Consider the following 23,398-nt stretch of genomic DNA (forward strand, 5'->3'; position numbering starts at 1 on the left):
TTTAATAATCGAACCTGCTCACAAAATGTCACGAGAATCAGTTGAGATTTATATTTCATATATTTCATATACATATTTCATATATTTTATTGCGTCCATGTTCATTTGTACATAGGATGGTATTAAAACATAACATAATCGGTACATGACACCCTGTTAGGGCATGGCAATAATCTTAATACTAGTGGTGACTATTTACAAATAATAAACTAAACTAAACTTGTCATTACATAATTTTAAAATACATTGTAAATTCATTATAATAGTAGACGTCTTAATTAATTGATTTGTATAATTAATTATCATAAAAGCTTAATAATAATAATTTATGACTTGTAAAGGAGAACATCCGGACATACGAAAGCATTTTTGCCCCAGCTGAAATGGAGACCTTCGCTAACGATCGGCCAATAAGGATAAACGCGCAAAGTTTAACGAAGATGGCTATGACGGTAATCTTATCATTAGATATGCCAAATCCAAAGATCAATAAACCACAGACTACGGACTTTTTTTGATTCTTAATAGTTAAATTTACAATCTGTCGGTTTTTAACCCCATTGGCATATTAGAACTTTTTTACATGAGTCGTAGGCCTTAGGGTTACGACACACTAGTGTCTTCCGAGCGTCGCCGTCTAGTCTAGTCAACTGTATGACTGCTGCTCGACGCAACGTTGGCGCAACTGCGAAGCGACGCCATTTTTCATAGCTTTGACTAGACGCCGACGCGACGCTCAAAACACGCACGGTGGTCTTTAGAACATCTTAGTCGCTCCGATAAATAAAGATCACGAATGTACTGTGGGTGACATAAAAGTAAGATCAAATGTAAAATTCTAATGCCGCTTTCGTTACACTACGAGCGGAAGTGTCAGTGGCCACAAGATGGCCGCTATCGCATTAATACAATTTTAATGTGTCTGCTATCTGTAAGGCCCAAATCACTACGTAATCGTTGTAGGTCAACGACGCATGCACCTGCGGCTGTTTGAGCTTGTGATATTGTCACTAAAGGAACTTACCATCTAGTTTAAAATTCAAATTTAGGAAAACGATCGTGCAAATAAAATCTAGTTAAATCGATTACCTTAGATACGTTTTCGAGAACTGATTTAGAAGAGGTACTGAATCCTAAAGCAGAAACGCTTTTCCGTTAGATGTTCGTATTTTCGCGTGCAGTAGAGCTACAGGCGGGTCAATGTACAAAAATCTATCTGGAAAGCGTCACTGCTTTGTCCAATCTGAAAGATAACATATCAGAAAGTTAGGTACTTATCTTTTAAAGTCCGTGCTCGACCTCGGCACTGACTTTGACAGAGTGTGAAAGTTCCATTATATAGTTCAAATATTCATTGATTTGAGTTTATGGTGACACTTTCATACTATCATTGTATTCAGTTAAATTGACCAGACTGTAGTAAAGTAATTAAATATTGTAAGAAATATGTGGTGGTAAACGACATACGTCTTAGAGCGTCATTTGACCACGCAGCGAACGCGTGGCTATCGATTTGATTACACAAGAGTCGTTAGTCTATCGCCAAGTAGCCGGATATTAGACTACTATATCCTTTATATCTAGTGTTATTACAGCCGCTGACTATTCTTATGTCGTTCTCTGCCAAATGATGTTTCAAATAAAATAATTGAGAAATGAGTGCTTAAAACTTGTTTGAACCCACGACGAAAGTCACACCGCGACTATTGACTATAACCCCATCGACTGTTTCCGGGGTATTAAACTTGTAGCACGATTTTTTTCGATGATTTTACTATATTTTGCCTCGCATTTGTTTAATTTCAATAAAATTTCAGTTTGTTTCTCTGCCCAACCACGCATAAGATCAACAACCCTATGGCACGTCAGTTTGAACATTTTCACTACGGACTACTCACAATTGAAAGGGTTTCTCAGTGTATTATAGGGTTTAAATTATGCATTGTGAGGTAGGGGATCCCTCAATCTCTTTGATCGTTCCCTCATGACTTATTGAGTTAGGATCGTGGTCATCACACTCATCACCGGAGGATACACTTTGCATGTATGGTAAGTCTACATTGACCCGTCCGTCCGTGGCGTTCCGTAAAACCGAGTAAAATTTTGAGCAAGACTAAAAGGTAGGAGATTTACATCTACGGTTGCCTTCAGTGTTCGCACTGTCAACTTTTCTAAGCGTTTCCCTTTCGCATCATGTGGTAGCTTTTGTCTGAGTTCTCCAAATTTATTCTTCTTGATAAGGTGTGTGAAAAGATATATCCCTTTATGTAAATATCCTTACAAATTAAGCGTTTTGTAATATTTTACAATATCTCGCTAGAAATAGAGAACTATACACAACAAAAAGATGAAGCCCTTAAATTTAAAATTAGAGTCAATATAAACCTCAATCGTCAGTGATAAGCAATAGAGCAAAGGTAAACAGCCCAAACCGATTAGTTACGTAAACATAGAACTGTGTCACGGAGAACGCAGCGATAACGCAGAACGAACGATACGGGCGGATTATACTTATCGGCCTACAGCTTGTACTTCATCAAGCTCGAGAAGTCGAGACAGACAGAAAGGTAAAATTTACGTCTTGGGAGCTATTTAATATACGTTTGCGATAGCCCATGTCCCATAGGCCAGAGATAATCCCCGGGACTCCTTCTATTTAGGAGGACACAATCCCTCATGAATCACAACATTTAGCATCTTCTTCTAGCAATATACATAGTTTTGTATGAGGAAGTATACTGTTGTACTTCTTCGTTAAGTCAGACAGACGCAGGTCAAAGACTTGTCTGACCAAACAGGTCGCCGTCACTCCTATCGATGACTCTCTTTATATTCTTTACTAAAAACGTAAATGTTATCGATACAACTAAATTCAAGTCGTTTAGTTCGGAATGTTCGGATCAGGCAGTGCATGGCTCATTTTCTATCGAAGGAACAATAGCTAAATTTAAAAGAATTAGATATAAAAGTACAAAGTACTCTAGGGAAATTAACATTTAGATTAATATATTTATTAAAGTTGTTTGTTTGTCTCAATTTACCTACGCATCTTATTTAATCATGAGCTCAAACAGTGTGACGAGTCTAAATAGATATGTAGTTTCTTGTACAAAAAATGGCTATTTGTAACCATGCTTTTGAGAGATTAACACAGATTAGAACCTTGGTGTACTCTGTTTTCCTTAAATTTTAAGTGTCTTCTGTATTTATTTGAACACAGTTGTATTAGTTATGTGATATTACTTTTTGGAAATTGTAAGACAAGGGCAACGGAAAGTTATTTATTTTAAATTTTAAATTATTAGCCCGCCCAAGTGCTTCACTCACAACCTAACCTAACCTATGAAATCCATCATGGGACATCGTTCACCTTGACCAACGTGAGACGTGAGTAGCAACGTGTGCTAAATCTTAATACGGCAGAAGTATTGATTTAACCAATTCAATCGTCCTATCATAGACAATATCTGAACTATTCTTCATAATCATAAACAATCTAACCCGCGTGTAAGACTGCACTTTCTCGGTAAGATTACTTGAAAACGATTCATCTCCGTACTTATTTAAGGCATTTTATTACACACGCGACACGCGAACAAATACGTTTAAAAAAACCTGTTTTTTTTTCGCACCTAATAAGTAGCCAATTACATTTATGAAGCGCTAATCAATTAAGTTTTTATATAATCAATATTACAATTGTGACCTACATCTTCTTCAGTTTGTTTGTGGTCTACTAGAAGTGAAATATTTACAATGAAATTAAAGTTTTCCTCATTTGCTTTCGAAACATTTGTTATCATATTCGTGGCGCTATCGAGGCCTATGTTTACTCGCTATGTTTTGATGCGACAGGATGTGTGTCTAGTTGCTACTGTCTTCACATTAGCCACGAAGGAACGGAACGAACGAAATGGATTTTCATGAATTCCATCTTCCAAAACCAGTTCTGATCAAAAATTGAATGAGACATTGAGACAATCATCCAAATAGATGTTTTACCCATTATAAATAAATAATAGATGTAACTACAGAAAAAACTAATATTTTTTCATATCTAAGTATGGTGTTTTAAAGTGACAGTTAGGGAGTTTTAACTATTTGTTCTTCTATTAACCTCTTGTGATAAGAATCTTCTTCTTCTTTATTTGCCATGCCCTAACGGACGTCGGCGACCACCTTTGCCATATCTCTTCTGCTCTTGGCCATTCTTGCCAGTATGGCTGCGTTATTCACGTTCGTCCATTTCTTAATATTGTCAAGCCAGATGAATCTCCTTCTTCCCCTTCCCCTCTTGCCATCAATTTTTCCTTCCAATATTAGTTGTAGTATATTATATTTGTCATTTTTGTATATATGTCCAAAATAAGATATTTTCCTTTTTTCACCGTAACCAAAACCTCCAACTTTAATAAGAATCCTGACCGATTTTTTTGTATTTTTGCATTTTTCCTGTCAACCGAGGTTTGTACCCACGGTGTTTGCTGATCACAAGCATATGAAAGGTTAAATGTGAATGTTTTTAAGCATCGGTCCTGTTATATCAGGATTATCAGCATAAGAGTTGTTTGCTTCACTTAACCAATAAATAAATATGTCGGTTGCTGTGCCGGTACCCTTATCTTGTATGAATGGATTACAAACAAGTTTTCACAATAATATTGTTGAATGTGTTTACAGGATGGGAAACTTGGATCTTTTATTGACATAACACCACGACAACTCTGAATTGTTTCGAATCATTCGAATTGATTACATCAATCAGGTTGAAGTTTTTTCAGGATAGTAACATTATTTCCGTGAAACAATATTTACCTTTACAGTACATATGGTGCTACTTTATAGCACTAGTGCGAAAATTAGCATATTACGTTACTGTGTCGAACATTTAAAGGGCCATATGTACTGTAAAACGTTGTACGATACATGTGCGAATAGGTAATTCGCAACTCGTGCCGATTTAAAACACTCCCTTCGGTCGTGTTTTAATTTATCGTCACTCGTTTCGAATTTCCTATTTTTCGCACTTGTATCGTAATGTACTATTTCAATATACAATATATAAATATGTTTCTTATTATAGCAGTATCTTATACCTACACATTATGAGATACACGTATTAAATTGTTTTGATGTCTAGGGATCAGAGGGGTTTACATATTGATGGGGTTCAATCAATCTCCTATAACACTGTAGTTTACACATGTATTATATTATATGTACAGCAAGCAGAGGCTTACAGTAATCACGGGTCGAAGAAAATGTACTTAAACTTGTAAAACATTTCACCAGAGTATCTTTCTGATTTATTTTCTGAAAATGATAAGAAATAAGAACTGAAGGTACCAGATTTGTTCAGTCTGTAAATGTTTTTAGCCGAACCACGGAATTGAAATATCATCTAAAATCGGCTTTAAGTAGTAAATAAGCAGCATTGCTCCACGCATAAGTACGTGGTGTTTATCCAGAAAAGTGGCAACCCTACCTTTGTAATTAAAGGTACCCATGAAAGGAGAAACACGACCGGCGGCAATAAGGAAGAGTAGCGATTTGTCCGGTTTACTCGCATCAACTAAACGATATAAAAGCGATGGCACCGACGTACCGATTTGAACTAGTTTTCCTAATGTACCCGAAACGGGGCTCTTTCGTGTCACGTGTCCGGCCACGCTGCCCCAGCGACTGCGGTTACTATAGATCACTGACGCTACTAGATAGTAGATAGTGTATGGTTGTCTATAGTTGTGAGTAAATCCCGGTGTCCAGCCGATGAACTACTAGGAGGACCGACGAGGTCAGTATGTTGGTTCAGCATCAGCAATCCGCGCTGATGATTGGTTTACTGACTGCTGCGATCGCTTACTGAATGTTGGCGGAGCTCTTATGAGATCACTTCGGTCTTGTTTTTATACTACGTCTGTTGCTAACAAGCACCATGCCCGCCTGATGGTAAGCAATCTCCGTAACTAACTCTAGAGGTGTTACCTACATGCGCGTTGCCGATCCTAACTCTCCGCACCCTCGTTGAGCTCTGGCAACCTCGCTCCGACCAATCCGACATCTTCTCGCCGAAAGTATACGGTGTTGTTTGATGCATAAAGATTGAAGTAGGTCGGTTAGCCACGGAATCCTCTAGCTACCGCCAGTGTCAATTAGGCATTTAATTTTGCTGTCTTGATCTTGATCAGTAACGATCAGGTGGTGTGAAGCTGTGAAGTATAAGTAGTTTTCCTTATTTTTGCTCTTATTGAAAGTGCAAGGCATGGTGCACTTATACGCTGCGTCTCCAAAAGGTCGGTTATAAAAAAATGCCACTCGCAAAATGTTCGGGGTTTTTGCGGAGCTGAATATAAATTGCGGCGGTTCCTATGTTTCTCTTGAATCTTAATCTCGGCGACTTCACAAACAAGATAGTCTAGCTTATGTTCCAGCTTTTTCTGTGACTGACGGTAGAAGTAGACTGTGCCGAAATTGCAAATATTTCTTTACATGTCTGATCTACAATTTTCTCAGCCATCATTGCAATATCGTTTAGATTTATATCTTTCATAATAGTACCGTTCGTGGCGACGACAAATCGAATGGACAAAAGCAGATGATTGGATCACAGGATGCGGAGAGCAGTTTCGGATACATTGGTGCCGGCGAGGGTTTTACATTCGACGCAGTAACTGAGATGGTTTTAAGTCACCGAGCTCCAATTTGGACAAAAGTCGTTGCAGACTACGTTCTTTAGACTCCTCGGAGACTGCAATCAATCGGTTTTTTAAAGTTTCGTACTTGTTGGGTTTGGATTGGGTCAATGTCGCTGACTTCGTTCAATGCCTGTTCTAATTTTGCTATTGCGATTTCATACATTGCCTGGTCACCTTTCTTGAGGGGGGCAACGGTATATTCAACGATATATTGAACCAATACGCACTATATTGGTGGAATACGAGGTTCGAACTTTTCGTATGTTAACGAAATATCTGAAGACGTGTTTTTCGAAGAGTGCTACTCTGAATGCAAGGCCACCACTTTTGCGCCCGTAATCAAAACAGGAAGATTCGTTTGAGATCGAATTTTATTTTAAATTACTTTTTCCAACCGCGCAGGCAGGCAGAGATATTCGCACAGAATCGAGATTCCTAGCCACTGCAACTTTAGAGTCAATCTCCGCACCCACGAGTCACACGACTAAGAGTCATAACATTTGAATTATTAGTTAGTTTAGTAAGCAATAGTAATGTTTATATAGATTAATCGTATAGTCTTGTTTTGTTAAACTTAGTTTAATGTCTCGTTGATGTAAATTATAACTTACATGTCTGGTTTATCTGTTGTTGCAAGTTGGTTAATAAATAAACAATTAACAATCTTGCGCGGTGAGATGCGCAACAGCTACATATTCTTTTGTTTGAAAACGACACATATGATGAATAGAATATTCTGAAAAAAGGGGGGTGCGCAATACTTTTGACCAAGGCTGTATTTAGAGTAGCTCTGTCACTCGGTGGATTTGACCTCACGAAATGATAAGCGGCATGCATCATTCATGAGTTATATAACTTGTTGTTAGCATGGAGCATTAGCATAGGTGGATGCACCTGTTAGATCATAATATCCATAAGGGAAATCGGTTTTATAAGCAACGGTGCTGACGTATTATTTGTCAAGTTGACTTTGTAAGTTAAGTGTTCTATAACTTGGTTGGTAGTAATAAAAAATAGCTGTTTGTGCAGAACATCTTTAGGTACTGACAAAGTGCCTTATTGATGATAATGAAGGTCTTTATCCTTTCTTCCTTATTCAGCGGTAATTTTTGATACGACCGCATGATCAAAGGGTTGTTAGTTTAAAGTTTAATGATCACACTTTCACAGGTTTTATAAAAAACCAACGACTTTTATTTTTCTATAAAATAATTCAGCAAACAATGAAACACTACTTTGTTTTAACTCAAACATCGCATTTTTTTTTATTCTACGTCGGTGGCAAACAAGCATACGACCTGCCTGATGGTAAGTAGTATCCGTAGCCTATGTACGCCTGCAACTCCAGAGGAGTTACATGCGCGTTGCCGACCCTAACCCCCTCCCACCCTCGTTGAGCTCTGGCAACCTTACTCACCGGCAGGAACACAACACTATGAGTAGGGTCTAGTGTTATTTGGCTGCGATTTTCTGTAAGGTGGAGGTACTTCCCCAGTTGGGCTCTGCTCTAGATCTGGAATGACATCCGCTGTGCTGTGCCCTACCACACAGAGCGAGATGACATTCACAATGCCCATACCTCTTTTGTGGACGTAGTTTAAGGACATACCCGGGTCCCAATGATGCGACGTCACAACTGTGACAAGTGACTATGATGTACGAAAAACATTGCCGCCCGAAAAAACTTCAACAATTAATTATGCTCTGGTTGTCGAGACTAAATTAAATTATCTTTCAGAATCGTTTTATAGCACTAAAACCTACGTCTAGTTTGTTTACGGTTATATAAAAAATAAACACTGTATTTGATAGAAAAATATTCGAATCATGTTGCTCCCTGTGTCGTATTAGGTACTATTTGAATAGAGGCTAATAGTTATTAGGTTATAGTGGCGTAGCTTAATATACCGAAGTTTATTGGGCTATTTTTAGAGATTTAAAGGATATACACTCCTGCTCCTGGTAAGGGCATGTATTTGTCTGATGAGCATGGATATTTGTTCCTCAGTCATGGGTGTTTTCTATGTATTTAAGTATTTATAGATATTTATATATTATATATATCGTTGTCTAAGTACCCTCAACACAAGCCTTATTGAGCTTACTGTGGGACTTAGTCAATTTGTGTAATAATGTCCTATAATATTTATTTATTATTTATTTATTATATACAGTCTCATTGCTCGGCAAGAAGCAAGGCACCTTAAAATATCCAACAGTATTTTGAGTGATGAACACAGATATTTATTCCTGAGTCATGGATGTTTTCTATGTATATACGTATGTATTTATCTATATAGGTATGTATATCGTCGCCGAGTACCCATAGAACAAGCTTTGCTTAGTTTGGGGCTTGGTAGTTCTGTGTAAGATTGTCCCCAAATATTTATTTATTTATTAGGTAGTGTCTGCATTGACTGCAACCTTCTTTGTCTCGGCAATGTATTTACAAGATACATAATTTGACACCCTCTTTTTTGTATTTTTTTCTAACAGCATTTTTTTGCTCTGCCAGGCGCATTCGAGTCGTTTTTTTTATTTGCCAAGAAACCCCCTTATTAGATAAAAACCTAGTGTGAAGCACGGAAAGGCAGGGATGTCTGATAGCCGATAGCGGGGTCGTGCGTGCATCGAACCGTGCTTATCAAGCCAATGCGTTCCCAATGCATTTCGATGTGCTCACAGTCTAGGCTCAACCAATGGAACTAAGAACACGAGATCCTGAACTCTGTAGATTTGCAGGAATATGAACCTTATGTACTGTAGTATTACGTATTCAGGTGTTGCTCGCGACCCATTGACTCTGTCATAATATCTGTCATGTGTACGAGTGTTAATTATGTAGAAATTAAGGAGATGGATGGCCGTTTCTCTGTACAAACGACGTAGTCCTCATTTTCTTCCCTAGTATTGACAGTATAGAAAAATATTTTTACACGATTTAATGTATATTGACCATAGCTATGCCCCTTCGTTTGATTTTTGATTTTATTATTATAAGAGTTGCGGGTTCTTAAAAAATTGCATGAGATTTGTTTGTCGCTCCTAAGTCTTATAATAATAAAAAAAAAACTAAGAATAAATCAAACATATACAAGGTGTAACAAAAATAGTGGGGATTTTAGACGTGAACTTTTTTTTTTTCTATAAGCCAGGTCGTCCAGGATCCCCACTATTTTTGATAGGTACACATATAGGGACATAGCTATAGTTTATAAACATCCAATTTTATAAAAAAAAACATTTCCCATAATATCAATATCCAGAGAGGAAAATGGGGACTACATTTATAATTCATAATTCATTTTATTGCATATCGAGAACCGTTCGTCCCCTTTCATCTTAAAAAATTCAAATTCCTTTAAACGTAGTACATATAACGCGCCCCAGATAGTATAACTGCGGTGGCAGCATGGTTCCATTTTTATCGCCTGTCACTATGCCCGTCACTTTCGCACTTACATACTTGTTAGAACGTGACAGACGATAAAAAATGCGACCGTGCTATCATCGCTGGTTCTCGAAAGAGTTGGACTAACTTGTACTGGGCATGAAATAGTTCGGCTTGAACCAACCGGGCAGACGGTCAAAACATGTAGTGCTAGTGTAAAGTATTTCTTATTACATAGCTTTAAAGTTGAATCTTGTTTGGTATACTCTTTGTAGGTAAATAAACAAGTGAAGTGAAGGAACCTATGCTCGCGTACACAAACATAGTCATACAAAAAGAGTCCATTTTTTATACTGAAAATTTGTCTGACTTGTATTTTTTTTTAATTAAAATCTGATCGACTATTGGCTCTAGTCACACCTGATGGAAAGTGAAGACAGGGCCTAAGATGGAGCTCACCGGTTCAGTAGTAGCCTATTCACTCTTGCTTTAAAGAGACCGAGGTCATATTTATCAGGGAATACAGATGGCGGGAGCGCATTCCATTCATTAGCCGTATAATACTTAAATAATATTTTATGCAACAGTTACATAATAATGATTCTTTAATCGGGAGTCGACATTACAAAACGAGGCGTAGTCAAGTTTTGTAATAACCGACCCAATATTTTTTAGGCCTAGATGTACCTAACTTTAAGTACTTTACTATGTCTAGGATAGTTAGGGTTGCCATTCATCCCGTATATACGGGGCTGTCATCCTATTTAAGTATCGCCTCCCGTATTTCTTCCCGTACCGTTTTTGTCTTGAAGATCAATACCGCTGGAGACCTATATGTTCGCAATCATCAGTGTTTAACCACCTTGTTTAGTCACCTATGTGAGTTAAAGCTATGTGAATACGTATTTGCTAAACCCCCCACCGCGGTTACTACCCCACAGTCCCGTATCAGTTCCGAATATTTATGTCAACCCTAAGGATAGGTACGTAATCCTCGTCGTAAACGTTATACCTACTTATTATATTTTCATAGTCTTAGGTGACCATTACTCCCCATGCAATAAAAATGGGCACTCAAGTTACATCAAGATTACTAAACTATCAGATCTGTCGTCAAGATAACACAATCTATATAAACTGTATTAGTCACCGTTTATGCATTCCCAGTCGCGCCATTTTACGACGTAACGACGCTCGGACTGTAAACGAGCTCTCGGCCTATAAACGAGCTCCGGGACTATAAAACGGAGATGGCTATCTGAAATCACGCTACAGCAGTCCGCATTATAATACGATGACGTTTTCGGGGTGTTAAATTAATAAGTAGCTTGTACTAACTACCTAGAAGCCTATTCTGATTTCTGATAATAATTTCTTGTAATACGTATAAAAAGGTTAGGGGTATCTGTCAGCTGTCAACAGTGACATTTCTTGTACCTTTTGTGCATAATATGTAACAAAATTTAAAAAGTGCATTTTAGTCCTATGTTCGTGTTTTTTCTTTCTATCGAGCGAAAGTCAAACACTCAGGATTCGAATCGATACAGTCCCCCAAGAAAAGCCTGAAGATTGCTAATGAAATTTGGCAGCCATATTGTGATCCAAAAAAGTGTGTGACTTTAAAAAAAAACCGTTTTATTAATTCACTGCATCTTAAATGAAATATACTTATGTAATTTGTTTAAGCGTAGGGCAGCTAGATTCCATGCCATTTTTTATAAATAATTTATTAATTTCAACGAACGCTAATACTTTATATTAAACCTTACTAAACTGTACAAGTGATAAGTGGATCTGAATATCTGCATTTTCTAAATTATTGTCCCTAGTAACATCTAACCATCTTATAAATAAGAAACTAACTGATTCAACTATTCTTACTTATAAATAAGGCCAACGCTCACGCTTCTCGTTTGTCGGCAGGCATGAAAATGACAATGTCACCATTGTCATCGTCACCCACAATGAGCGCCCGCGTGCATAGGAAGGTGATGCGCGCGCCGCACAAGCGGCAGCTGCCGGGCAAGATGGCCCACGCGGGCAAGATGGTGCACCCGGGCAAGGTGCACCCGGGCAAGCTGGCGCACCTGGGCAAGTTCGGGCGGCTGCATTACTCGCACACGCACGCGCGGCCGCCGGAGCCCTGCGAGAACAGCAACGACAGCGGGCTCGGCCCCGACCACGATCAGAGACATAACACGGTTAACAGGTAAGACGAGCTTCAGTACTGATGTGCCGTTTAAAATTTTACAATATTGCGAAATTATCACATCGGAAAATTTCGGCAATTTTCTAATTATTTGTATAAGGATCGAAATATTTCATTTCCAAAATTAAACTCCTTTATTTTCTGTGACATTTACCTGAAATTTTCGAATACTTTTGCCACTTTTTGGAAACTTTCCGCAACTTGTACAGCTTCAAGCATTATCACAGTCCGCCTCAGAAGTTGCTGGATGTTTAACAATGTCAAATTTTGTCATTTTTTAAATCAGAATCGTCAGCTCAATCTAGGATAAAAAAATATGGGGACATTTTGTGCAGTCGATATATTTTTGTAAAGATGTTTTTGAACTCGACTGTACTTATGTAAAATCACGCCCAATCAAACAAAAAATGTGACAATCCGGAATTTTACTTAATACTAACATAAAATAGTTTATTATTGAATAGTTTGAAATCGTTAACGATTCTGAATAAGAAAATTAAAAAAAAAAAGAGTGGCGAGTAACATCTATTGGTTTCTGAGACTGACAGAATACCGGCGCGTGTCTTATGTCGCAATTAGACTATCATAGAAATATGATAAGAGATATAGGAGGCATGAAGTTAAATATGAAGAACCTTATATAACAACAATTTTAACAGTTTTGGCATATATGGTCAATATGATCATAAATGTAGGAGTACTGTCCAATAGGATCCCTTATATATGATAATTTCTATGATAGTATAATTGTGGCGTCGGTTATCTATGGGGAATATCAGATTTTCACTCAGTCATACAGAGTGATGGATATAGCTATGGACTTAACATCAAAAACGAGTATCCAATTTTAAATTAAGCTAAAAAGGCCACAAATTGATAGTCCATCGCCCGGTTTTCATATATGTATGTACTGTGACAAATTTGCGACGACTATCTTCATTTATGTCTGTGGTAGTGCATGTTTCGTAGCACGGCTTATTCATTTTAACACTCAATGCCTCGGGTCTAATACTGCATATTAGTGAACGCATATGTGCGTAGTTGACAGTGTGCTTGAAGTCATGGTTCATATTGCTATGTCTTTATTAATTAACTGATTTATGTATATGTTTAAGCTTTCGCTTTACCTACGTTATTTGTGGTGAATAGGTGCACATCCTCTTTGTACACTCAAATGTTTTATATCTATGATTTGTACGTTGCTATGAGACGCATCGTTTATAATCTATTCGATTTGATTTATCTAAATAAAAACACGTAAACACATTTCTTTTTAGGGTTCCGTAGTCAACTAGGAACCCTTATAGTTTCGCCATGTCCGTCTGTCTGTCTGTCTGTCTGTCTGTCCGAGGCTTTGCTCCGTGGTCGTTAGTGCTAGAAAGCTGAAATTTGGCATGGATATATAAATCAATAAAGCCGACAAAGTCGTACAATAAAATCTAAAAATTTATTTTTTTTAGGGTACCTCCCCTACACGTAAAGTGGGGGTGAACATTTTTTTTTGCTTCAACCCTATAGTGTGGGATATCGTTGGAAAGGTCTTTCAAAACTAATAGGGGTCTTCAATAAACATTTCTTGATAAAGTGAATATATTCGGAGATAATTGCTCCGAAAGAAAAATAAAATGTGTCCCACCCCCTCTAACTTTTGAACCATAGGTCCAAAAAATATGAAAAAAATCTTGGAAGATATGATCAGTTTAGGTGTTTTTGAGTTATCGCAAAAAGTTTCCCCTTCATAGTAAAAAGACGTACACACACAGTTCATCCCTTGGTTAACAATCTACCATACTTTAAGCTCCAGTTTAGCTTATTGTGACGGAAGAGTAACTACGGAACCCTACTCTGAGCATGGCCCGACATGCTCTTGGCCGGTTTTTTATATTTTAATATGGTAGCAGAGTGTGGTTGGAAATAACGTTAAATTATTTGCAATTATGGTGAAGAAACGTGAAGCAAAATGTGGAAAGAGCACCACACTTCCACGGACTTTCCGACGTTGTAAAATAATACCGAGGCTACGACCTGTGCATGAAGTTCTTCCGCTACCAGAAAAGTGAAGACCACGACATGATTGAAACATCTATGATTGAAACTCTATGTATGATTTGAACAAAGAAATTGAGGGAGATAATCTGTCATAAATGCTATTAAAATGCAAAATTATGGACAGACTTCCTGAACAATATTTTAGCGTCAAATGGAGTTGGCTTGTAATGAATAAAAGTGACAGAAACATAGAGACGTTGACTATACAAGTGTACACGAGAGATTCCTGAATCAGAAAAGCATTGAAGAAGCCGGAGGCAGCAATGAACTACTTATGTTACAAGGGAACAAACAGTACGAAACGCAAGTATACCATAAAAAATGTTAAATGAACTGTGGAGAAGGCTTTCACAAAATCACAGCCTGTAGGAAGTGGGTTGTGGCTGGTAGACCTCCGAAGCAAACCTCTACAATGTAGCATCACGACATTGTCAGACCTTGTTCTTAGCTGCGAAATTAAGAATATGGATCGGAATCGTTGTATGTAGATAATGGCTCGACATGCCACGTCTCTAACCGGAGAGATTTATATCAAAACTTCGAAAAGATTGACGAGTTATTGACTAGTGTAATGACAGCCAACGGAGAGCCCTAACTAACAAGCCCTAGCCAAAGGCTCAATCCATCTTGAAGCTGACATTATTATGCTTGTTTGCCACCGACGTAGTATAAAAAAAATATTACCGGCCACAAAAAACTAGTAATCCTATCAAACTTATTTTTCTAAGATCATGTACGTCATCGATTTACTATGACAGACAGGCTATACAAGCATTAAATTAAACTTATTAAAATTTCCTTACATAGCTCTTTTAAGTCCAATTGCGTGTCTTGTATTTTGAAGGATGATGAAAAAGTGATATTAGTTGGAAACCGAGTGAATGGTGATTTATACATACTCAACGTCAAGTTATTGATGTCGAAGCTTGAAGTATACCAACATATCAGCATCTCAGAATCATCAACTTTACCTTGAACGCCTGGGACACCAGAACAAGATAGATGTGGCAAAACTTATACAGCAGAGTAAAGTTACCAAGATATCTGTGAAGGTTGCGTTTTCGGACAGAGCTATAGGCAAAAATTAGGTATGAGACCAAGGTTCACTATGCCTGGAAAGGAGAGATAGTCAATATAAAATAATAATAGTAAGCTGGACAAAAGAGCACAAACAGGCATACTCGTCATGTATGACGGCGATGAGCGATACAGAATTTTTAATGCAGAGGGTTAAACTCATCAGATCCCGAGATATTGTCTTCGACAAACCAACGCTGCTTGAGAAAACCAAGATTGGTAGAACCTCAAAAACACCTGGGCCTGAATCAAACAACTATGACTTTCCTTTGTCTCTTACAGATTCTGAAACTGCTAGCGAGAAGAGTCACTCTCATCCATTTGGAGAAAGTAGCATCGAAGAGGGTTGCCGCAAGGTGAGTCGTCCACACTCCTCCGCCTATAGAGGCAAGCGTCGGAGAGGATTACCGAGGTGAGTCATACTCCTTCACCTTTAGAGGCGCGTCGAAGATGACTACCGCAAACAACGTCAGCTCATCTAATTCAGAGGGAATCCTTGAAGAGGATACAAGTCTATAGAGGATGAAGAGACAACAGATATAGATCCGCCGATACGACAGCTACGTGATCTTTTCCAGTTAGTTAATGAGGCTGTATCTGTCCCGAAATTCACTTCGTACTAAGTCGTCCCAAGAAGCCCTGCAAAAGATAAGTGGATAGAAAGCTATGAACATTGAAGTACAGTCCCGACAAGGAAATCGGCAATTGAAGAACTTATTACCTAAAAATAACGAACACTACGATTTAAATGGGTTTTTAAAATCAAAAGAAACCCTGTTGGTACAGCCGATAAGTATAAAGCACATTAGTCTCTGTTGGTTCTACACAAAAGAAGGGAATCGATTATAATCAAATATTTATCCTTGTAGCTAAAATACAATCCCCTAATGAGGGTTTAATACTCAGACAGTTTGACGTTGTTCCTGCTTTCCTTGACCGTAATGTGAAGGAAGAGTTTCTTTATGACAGTCCGAGGGATACGACGATGGAACGTGTCGAGTATGCACACTGAAAAGAAGTCTAGCTGAAATAGGCGCCTAAGTGTGTTGGAACAAGTGTAGCCATAATTTTCTTATAGCTCAGATTTCATCCAGAGCGAATAAGACCCTTTGTGTCTGTCAAAGAACGTGGACAGAAGTAAATACTGCTCGATGACTCATGCATTCATCATCCATGAATTAAAAGGACGTTTTAAAATCACCACGATGGTACTGTCCTATTTTCTGGGGCTTCAAATAGAACAACACAACGATTGTAGGTACTATTATTGTCCACCAAACGTCTAATACACAAGAAAGCTAGAATAGTATGGAATCAGTAACTGTTAAGGTCTGAAAGGATGCTGGGACACCCATACTCAAACCTGAAAGAGAAATGGAGGGAACTAAAACCTGAAAATATAATTTTATACGTGATTACGTTTTATTGTTTTTATTTTAGTTAATTTCGACAAATCTAACGATCGTTCTCTTAAGCTTGCAAGTAGACGCAACAAGTATACTCGTAATATGCTCTTCTTTAGGGAAAGTTCCACCTTAGTTAATTGATAATAAGATATATTTCGTAGAGAAAGATATTCTCCATCTCCACACTAGTTGCGACATTTCATCTTGTTTATTATTCAACGTTGCACAACATTAAATGAAGCCAGAATGAAGTCCGAACACAGACCTGTATTACCTATGAATAATGTGTGCCTATTTTCAAAAGATCGATGGACGTAATTTAATATAAAATCTAGATAACAAAAATAGGATTTATCCAAAGACGTAACCTATTTGTTTCTCAGAACATGTATTTGTTAAACATTTATTTGACCTTGTTAAAAATTATGCGAATAATTCACAATAAAAACATAAACAAAAAAGTTATTTCAATAGGACACTGTATCAGCCCCGATCTGAGACTGTTGCGTAACCGTATAAATAACGTATAATAGTCGAAGTGATTTATTGATAGTGACCTGACATTCGTATAAATTTACACACTTAGGTACGCACTTTTGTGTTACGCAATCGTATCACTGATACCAATATCAGTAGGCTACTTATCAATGTTGTTGGTACCATACACATATCAACTTTGTTCGATGCTGAGCTGATACCTCTGGATACCTACTATCTGTATCACACTTTTTTCCTTAATCATTTAAATAGCACAAAGTAGCCAAAGTGGTGAGTTAAACCCTCGTCAACTGTCAAAAGAGGATTGAAAGTTATATTGTTCCTGACCGACATTGCGCAGTGTTAAACGTATCGTTGGTATTGAAGTTTCCTGGCACAGCTTGATAATAATATCGATGTTGTGACGGTAAACAGATAATATGCACCACTTCCCAGTCTCATCTTACTGGCTTCTAATATAACAATTAGCTTCCTAATTTGTTTTTCTAATGTTTGACAAGAGTTGATAATTTAGTAGAAGTAGCATTAAAAAACAAATAATAGTATATTGAACAATAATGAAATTAATTGCTAAATGATCATAAATATAGCCAATAATGCCCAAGAGGACAGCGCATTAACTACCGCAATTTTTATTACGATTAGATTTAAGGTTAGGCACGGAATATTATATAGGTATGTAGATAGGTATAAATATTCAATTATATTACTTGAAGGAAGTGCTACAATTTTTTTATATATTACAAGTGTTTTAAATGTTTTTAATATACAAAATCAGACAATATTTAAAGTCTGTGCGAGTATCTTACTGTTAAAGCAAAAATACCTACTCTATTATATATCTGCGATAGAAAATAATATAGTCTGTGCGGAAAGAAAAGAGACGTGGAATATAAGACCACCAATTGATACATTTTATGACTTCTTTTTCCGCACAGACTCTACTCAGTCTACAGTAGGTCACGTACAGTGGACGTCGACGACAAAGGTATGTTTTCATTTTTCGCCTTATTATTATTACAAAGGAGTATGGTGCAAAAGTGTAAACATATATTTGAATTCGACTGTAGCTTATTAGCATTTTATAATATTTTTAATTTTACTACTGAGTTATCCTCAATTACTTATCTAGATATATGAGACTTTTCACATGCGCAACATCAAATCCTATCAGTAACAGAATGAATGAAATGAAAATAAAAACTTTAATGACACTGAAATCATACACTCAATTAGTACAATTAGACAAACGGACAAGAAATGAAAGTAAACACAGACATTGGTCGCAAACTAAGGGATTATTAATAATAGGCACCACCAGGATTACTTTCAGGGATATGCATCTGCATCACATTATACTATTATTATACATATTAATATTAACGAAATAGGGGTGCAAGTGCACTCTGCTGGTGGTACTCAAGGGGGAATATGCTGCCTAACAACTAACAGTCAACACAGAATTTATACCGCGGGAAATGTATTCATTATTGCATGATGTAAAATATGACTGCAGTTAATTTGCTGCTTGTTTACTCGTACATGCATAACTGAAAAACAAACGCAGCTGGGAGAAATTAAATGTTCCTGATGAATAAACATTAAACAAAAGCACCTAATATGCACACGAACAAGATACGCTATCTCAAGGCTATCTTCATTGAGTTCTATCTTATATTTACATTACATCCGAACATGAACTATAGCTCCAAAGATATAAGGTCGATTACTGCTTTGTCTAGTTTTCTACGCTGCGTGGACTCATGTGGCGGCGCGTGCTAATTTGTATTTTTGGCACGTTGCCGCCGTAATGCTACAAAAAGTCGTATCTTAGTTCGAAATTCATCCTCACATACGACATTTTAATAGTCAGCCCAGTGACTCAGCACTACTGCTTTATCTATGGCTATCTGTGTTTTACGAGCCCTACAAGTGTATATGTGTGAATGTTTATTTCGCGGAAGTTGACCGAAATGTAAATAAAGTTAAAACTTGGAGTGGGTTCAAAGGTCAAGTATAGACATTAGACAAGTCTCATTCAACCTTAAGCACTACCTACTCTGTGGTTAATCCGTAGCATATAAAATAACAGTTATTTACAGAATCTTGACTTGACGACATCGTGTCGTGATTAGCGTTGAATGGGTTAAGTAAGTTGATGCACAATAACATTTTTAAATCCAACATTAAGGATGTATTTTTGATAGTTTAGTGGTCGTAAATCAACGTTAAGTTATTTTTACTGTCAAATTAACATACAAGTTTTTCTTTATTTAAAAACTAGCGTAAATCTATTAATAAATAGTGTGATTTTGCATTCTTGCAATTCTAGAATTCTGAAAAAAATACACGACAGTAAAAAGCTCGTAAAACTGGTTGCGTTTACGTTTTCTTCGGTCCTTTTGTGAGGTTTAAAAGAATAAAGCCTTATACACATATCGCAGCCGTATGTTCTTAACGCCGTTTCGTGTATATGGTTACGGTTTAGGTCAAGTCCGGTTCATAATCGATATTGGTTTTTGCGCGTATTTTTAGATAGACGAGTAGTTTCTCGTTGTAAAAACAACCATTTTATATGTTAAAGCTCCCCTAATAATATCTTAACTTTTACCTAATATTTTATATCTGACTACAGCAAAGCTGAAAGCAATTGTCTTTAGCAGTCTGTAGTCAATAGAATTCTTATTTAGATTGTTCCAACCGTATCGACGATATTTGTTTATTTTATTATGAAACTACTTTCAAAATGTAACAGTTAAAGTCAAGATGCAGTTACCTATTAGTAGTTGAGCTATATCAGGTGAATTTTTTCACTCCACCATCCCAAACTGTAAAGTGATTTGATATTATAGCTCTAATATAAACACGAATTTCGATTTACGAAGTTCGCGGTAGACATTCAGATCTGTCAAGTGCTCTTAGGCAACATAGTCTCAGTAGCGGCATCTGTGTCGAGGTTTTGGTCACATGTCAAACGAAGGCTTTTCTCCATCCCTTGTTAATAGCCATCGCGCTTTGCTGTTCCGTATGACCCCATTTGAGAACTAGTTTAGAGGTAAGCCCGCGTATTGACGTCACGGTGACGTCAAACCACGTCCATTTATCGTTGCGGTTACAATCTTCGCTTGATGATTGAATTAATTTGTTATCTGCATCGAATTATTTATAAATGGACCAAGGACTGATGGATTGACAATACTGGTTTTTAAGTTCATCTTGTAATTTAACATTTAAAGAAAAAGAAATGTAAATACACGGGTAATGTCATATACATGTAGTACCTACATACCAAAATTTTATTGTACTTACCTCAGGTTACCAAAGGAAGAGCGGTGTCTCCAACACAAACATTTATTTTGCTTACCGGGAGGCTCCATCCCTTTGATCATATTTTACGTGTTTTTGTTGAATAAAGAATAAAAAAAAAAACTGATTCGTTATGTATATTTTCTAATGGGCAAATAGTGCAAATACATATACGCTCCGCCAAAGTGGACAATTCCCCAGTTGGTACGTGTATCAGATTTGCTTAGAGTAAGGATGTATGGCTGTAGGCAGGTATAGTATATATGTAAATACGGTTGCTTGCTTTCTGGGTTTTTGTCTTCAAACATTCTGTAATGTATCGCTTTCATACACTTTTGGAAAGAACTCTTCTATTATACAAATACTTTCATAGTAGTTTAGCAAAAATAATTCAAACCAAGTAACTCAAAGGGTTATCTTTTTAGCCTAGTCCCATCACTAGTGTAGTAATAAGATAATTATGTGATATTGAATACACTCACCGTGTACTTTGGATTCTTTATGCTAAACTACATTCAATTTAAGAAATATACCGGGCATCACAGTCACACGAACCACCATACAAAGCACATCAATACATCGAAGTACTCGTGTGTGCAGAGAACCCGAGGAGTGGGAACGGCGCGCGGCGGCGGTTAAGATAGAGTGCGACGACGCCGCGAACGACGCGTATGCGTTCTCGGCACCGATGCAGGCCGCGCCCGCTTCCGTGTCCGCGCCCGCGCCCGCTACGACCGACGCCACCGTGATGCCCCCTGTGTAGGTTCCACGCTAAGTATACATTGGGAAATTCTGTAACAGTGCGCCAGACTTGTTAAGGGGCTTCTCGCGGTTTCCATCGATTTTTGACAAGTTTTGAGTTGTCATTCCTACATTTGCACTACAGATAGAATCATAAGACAAACGGCTATATAGATTTTAAAGGAAATGAATAATTTTTTTTTTTAAATTGTCTAAAAAAACACTTTTTTCGATACTCGATTGCTGTGAAGGATCTTACATATCCAAAATCTACATATTTGGGTTCGTCTTTGACGTATCTTAAAACTGGTCAGAGATTTTAATTTTAAACTAATTAACACAAATGTTACAGCCAGAACCAACTATTAAGGCACCTCTCTACCCAGGTCTAAACCAGGTTATTTGGCCTGAAGTTGTTCAACTTTGATGCCAAATATCTCGAAGACAATGAACTTTGAAGGAGTAAATATGGGATACTATATAGCTACAAAAACATTAGAAGAGAACTAAGGAATTCAGATCGAAGGTTATTAGCGCCAGGGAGCCCCTTAAAATTTTCGGTTAAGGTCAGGTGGGTTGAGAGAAACATACTTTATGTTTCCCGGGGCAAGAGGAACCGATTTTTTTTATTACACTTTATTTTTCGTACAATAAATAGTTTATCTTGCTCCTCCTTTCTTACACCACCTAACCTTATTGTAGTTTCGTCCTCGGTGCGTCTCGTGTCTCAACCAATCCTAACCAAAAGACTATGAATACGATACCAATAATGCTGTAACATTCGTATTACTACTCAAATATTAATGTAATATTGAAGGAGATTCGCGAGTCAAAATTCTTTTCGCTGACTCGTCTTTGTCCCCAAAAAATATGACGGTGGCGGAGTGTAGCTTTTTGAATGGGATGAAATGTATTTTTTATTTTTCTCATGTAAATTATAATCTACAACTCGATGCAATAGTACTCGGGTTTATTTATTTGATGGAACACACAAATGCCAGCGTGACAGAGTGGTCAGAAACAAGACAACGAAAATAATGTTGACCCTTGTGTGTATAGAGCAGGTATTATAACTATTATTAGCAAGGGAAGGATAAGAGAGACTATGTATTCTCTCAATTTTCTACTTAAAAAAATGTAGGTATGTTTATAATTATTTAAACTTTATGTCAAATATAATAATATATACACAAATATACATTCTCTATCAGGCACTACAAAATATATATCCTGTCTAACACGTCGATGAAACAATATTTTCTCACACAATACTTCTTTAAAAATATTGTAATGTGCTTAAAATGTATCTTCTACGCGCTGCTAATAAAAAAAAAGTAAATAATTACGGTATCCATGAGGTAAATAAATACGCAACCAATACAATTGGGATAGAATTTCTTTGATCCATTTAGATGAATTTTATCTAGTATAAACTATTTTTTTACCACACCATTTTGTAGAGGCTCTCTTTATTCATAAAAAAAAAACGGATGAGAAAGATATATTTTATCCACAAGAATGAGAAAGTAAGTTGATGCAATTTTGACTTTTTTCCTTATGTTGGCTCATAGGATTTACTTTTAAATGATGACTTTGATTGATAAATATTTAATAGCGTTCATTTAGATTGTATTTGTATTGTTATATAGTTCATATTTTCCTAACCATACAAGTTGGAGTGGTGAAAGTTTTTGTGTTTCACTCGTTAGCAAAGTTTGTTTAACCCTCGTGCCTTGGAACCCTCTTCAACAGATCCTTTAGCATGTTGATGATCATTATTCATTCTAATAACGTTAAAACTTAATGCGTGTCTATATAATTGAAATAACAAATAACAGTATTATATTTATTTTGTTATAATGATTGTACAGTTTACCAAAGTAAAATCATCTTTATTCTTTACACTTTTCGGTTCTTATCGAACCATATTTAGTTGTTTGTTTGCGTCCGTACTTCCGCAGAGTACTTCATAAACAGGTTTATCAAATATCACGCGAGATGGCGCTGTACCGGGAGCGGCGATTTT

General features: G+C 37.0%; 1 protein-coding gene and 1 long non-coding RNA gene across 4 annotated transcripts in view; both read left to right on the forward strand.

Moving 5' to 3' along the window:
* The window catches only part of LOC133518478 (uncharacterized), a 103,498-nt gene that overhangs the window by 53,640 nt on the left and 26,460 nt on the right, over positions 1–23,398 (forward strand). For 2 of the 3 annotated variants that reach the window (XM_061852184.1, XM_061852185.1), the window contains exons 2-3: positions 12,010–12,295; positions 21,232–21,390. In XM_061852184.1, coding sequence (XP_061708168.1) covers positions 12,010–12,295; positions 21,232–21,390 — 445 coding nt within the window. The remainder of the gene's footprint in view (positions 1–12,009; positions 12,296–21,231; positions 21,391–23,398) is intronic. The other variant, XM_061852186.1, reaches the window with a different exon arrangement.
* Positions 12,979–16,836, forward strand: LOC133518499 (uncharacterized). The gene is made up of 2 exons (XR_009799488.1): positions 12,979–14,638; positions 15,704–16,836. It is a non-coding gene; the product is annotated as an uncharacterized LOC133518499 (long non-coding RNA).

Source organism: Cydia pomonella, chromosome 5 (genome assembly GCF_033807575.1).
Source record: "Cydia pomonella isolate Wapato2018A chromosome 5, ilCydPomo1, whole genome shotgun sequence".
NCBI classification, from domain to species: Eukaryota; Metazoa; Arthropoda; class Insecta; order Lepidoptera; family Tortricidae; genus Cydia; species Cydia pomonella.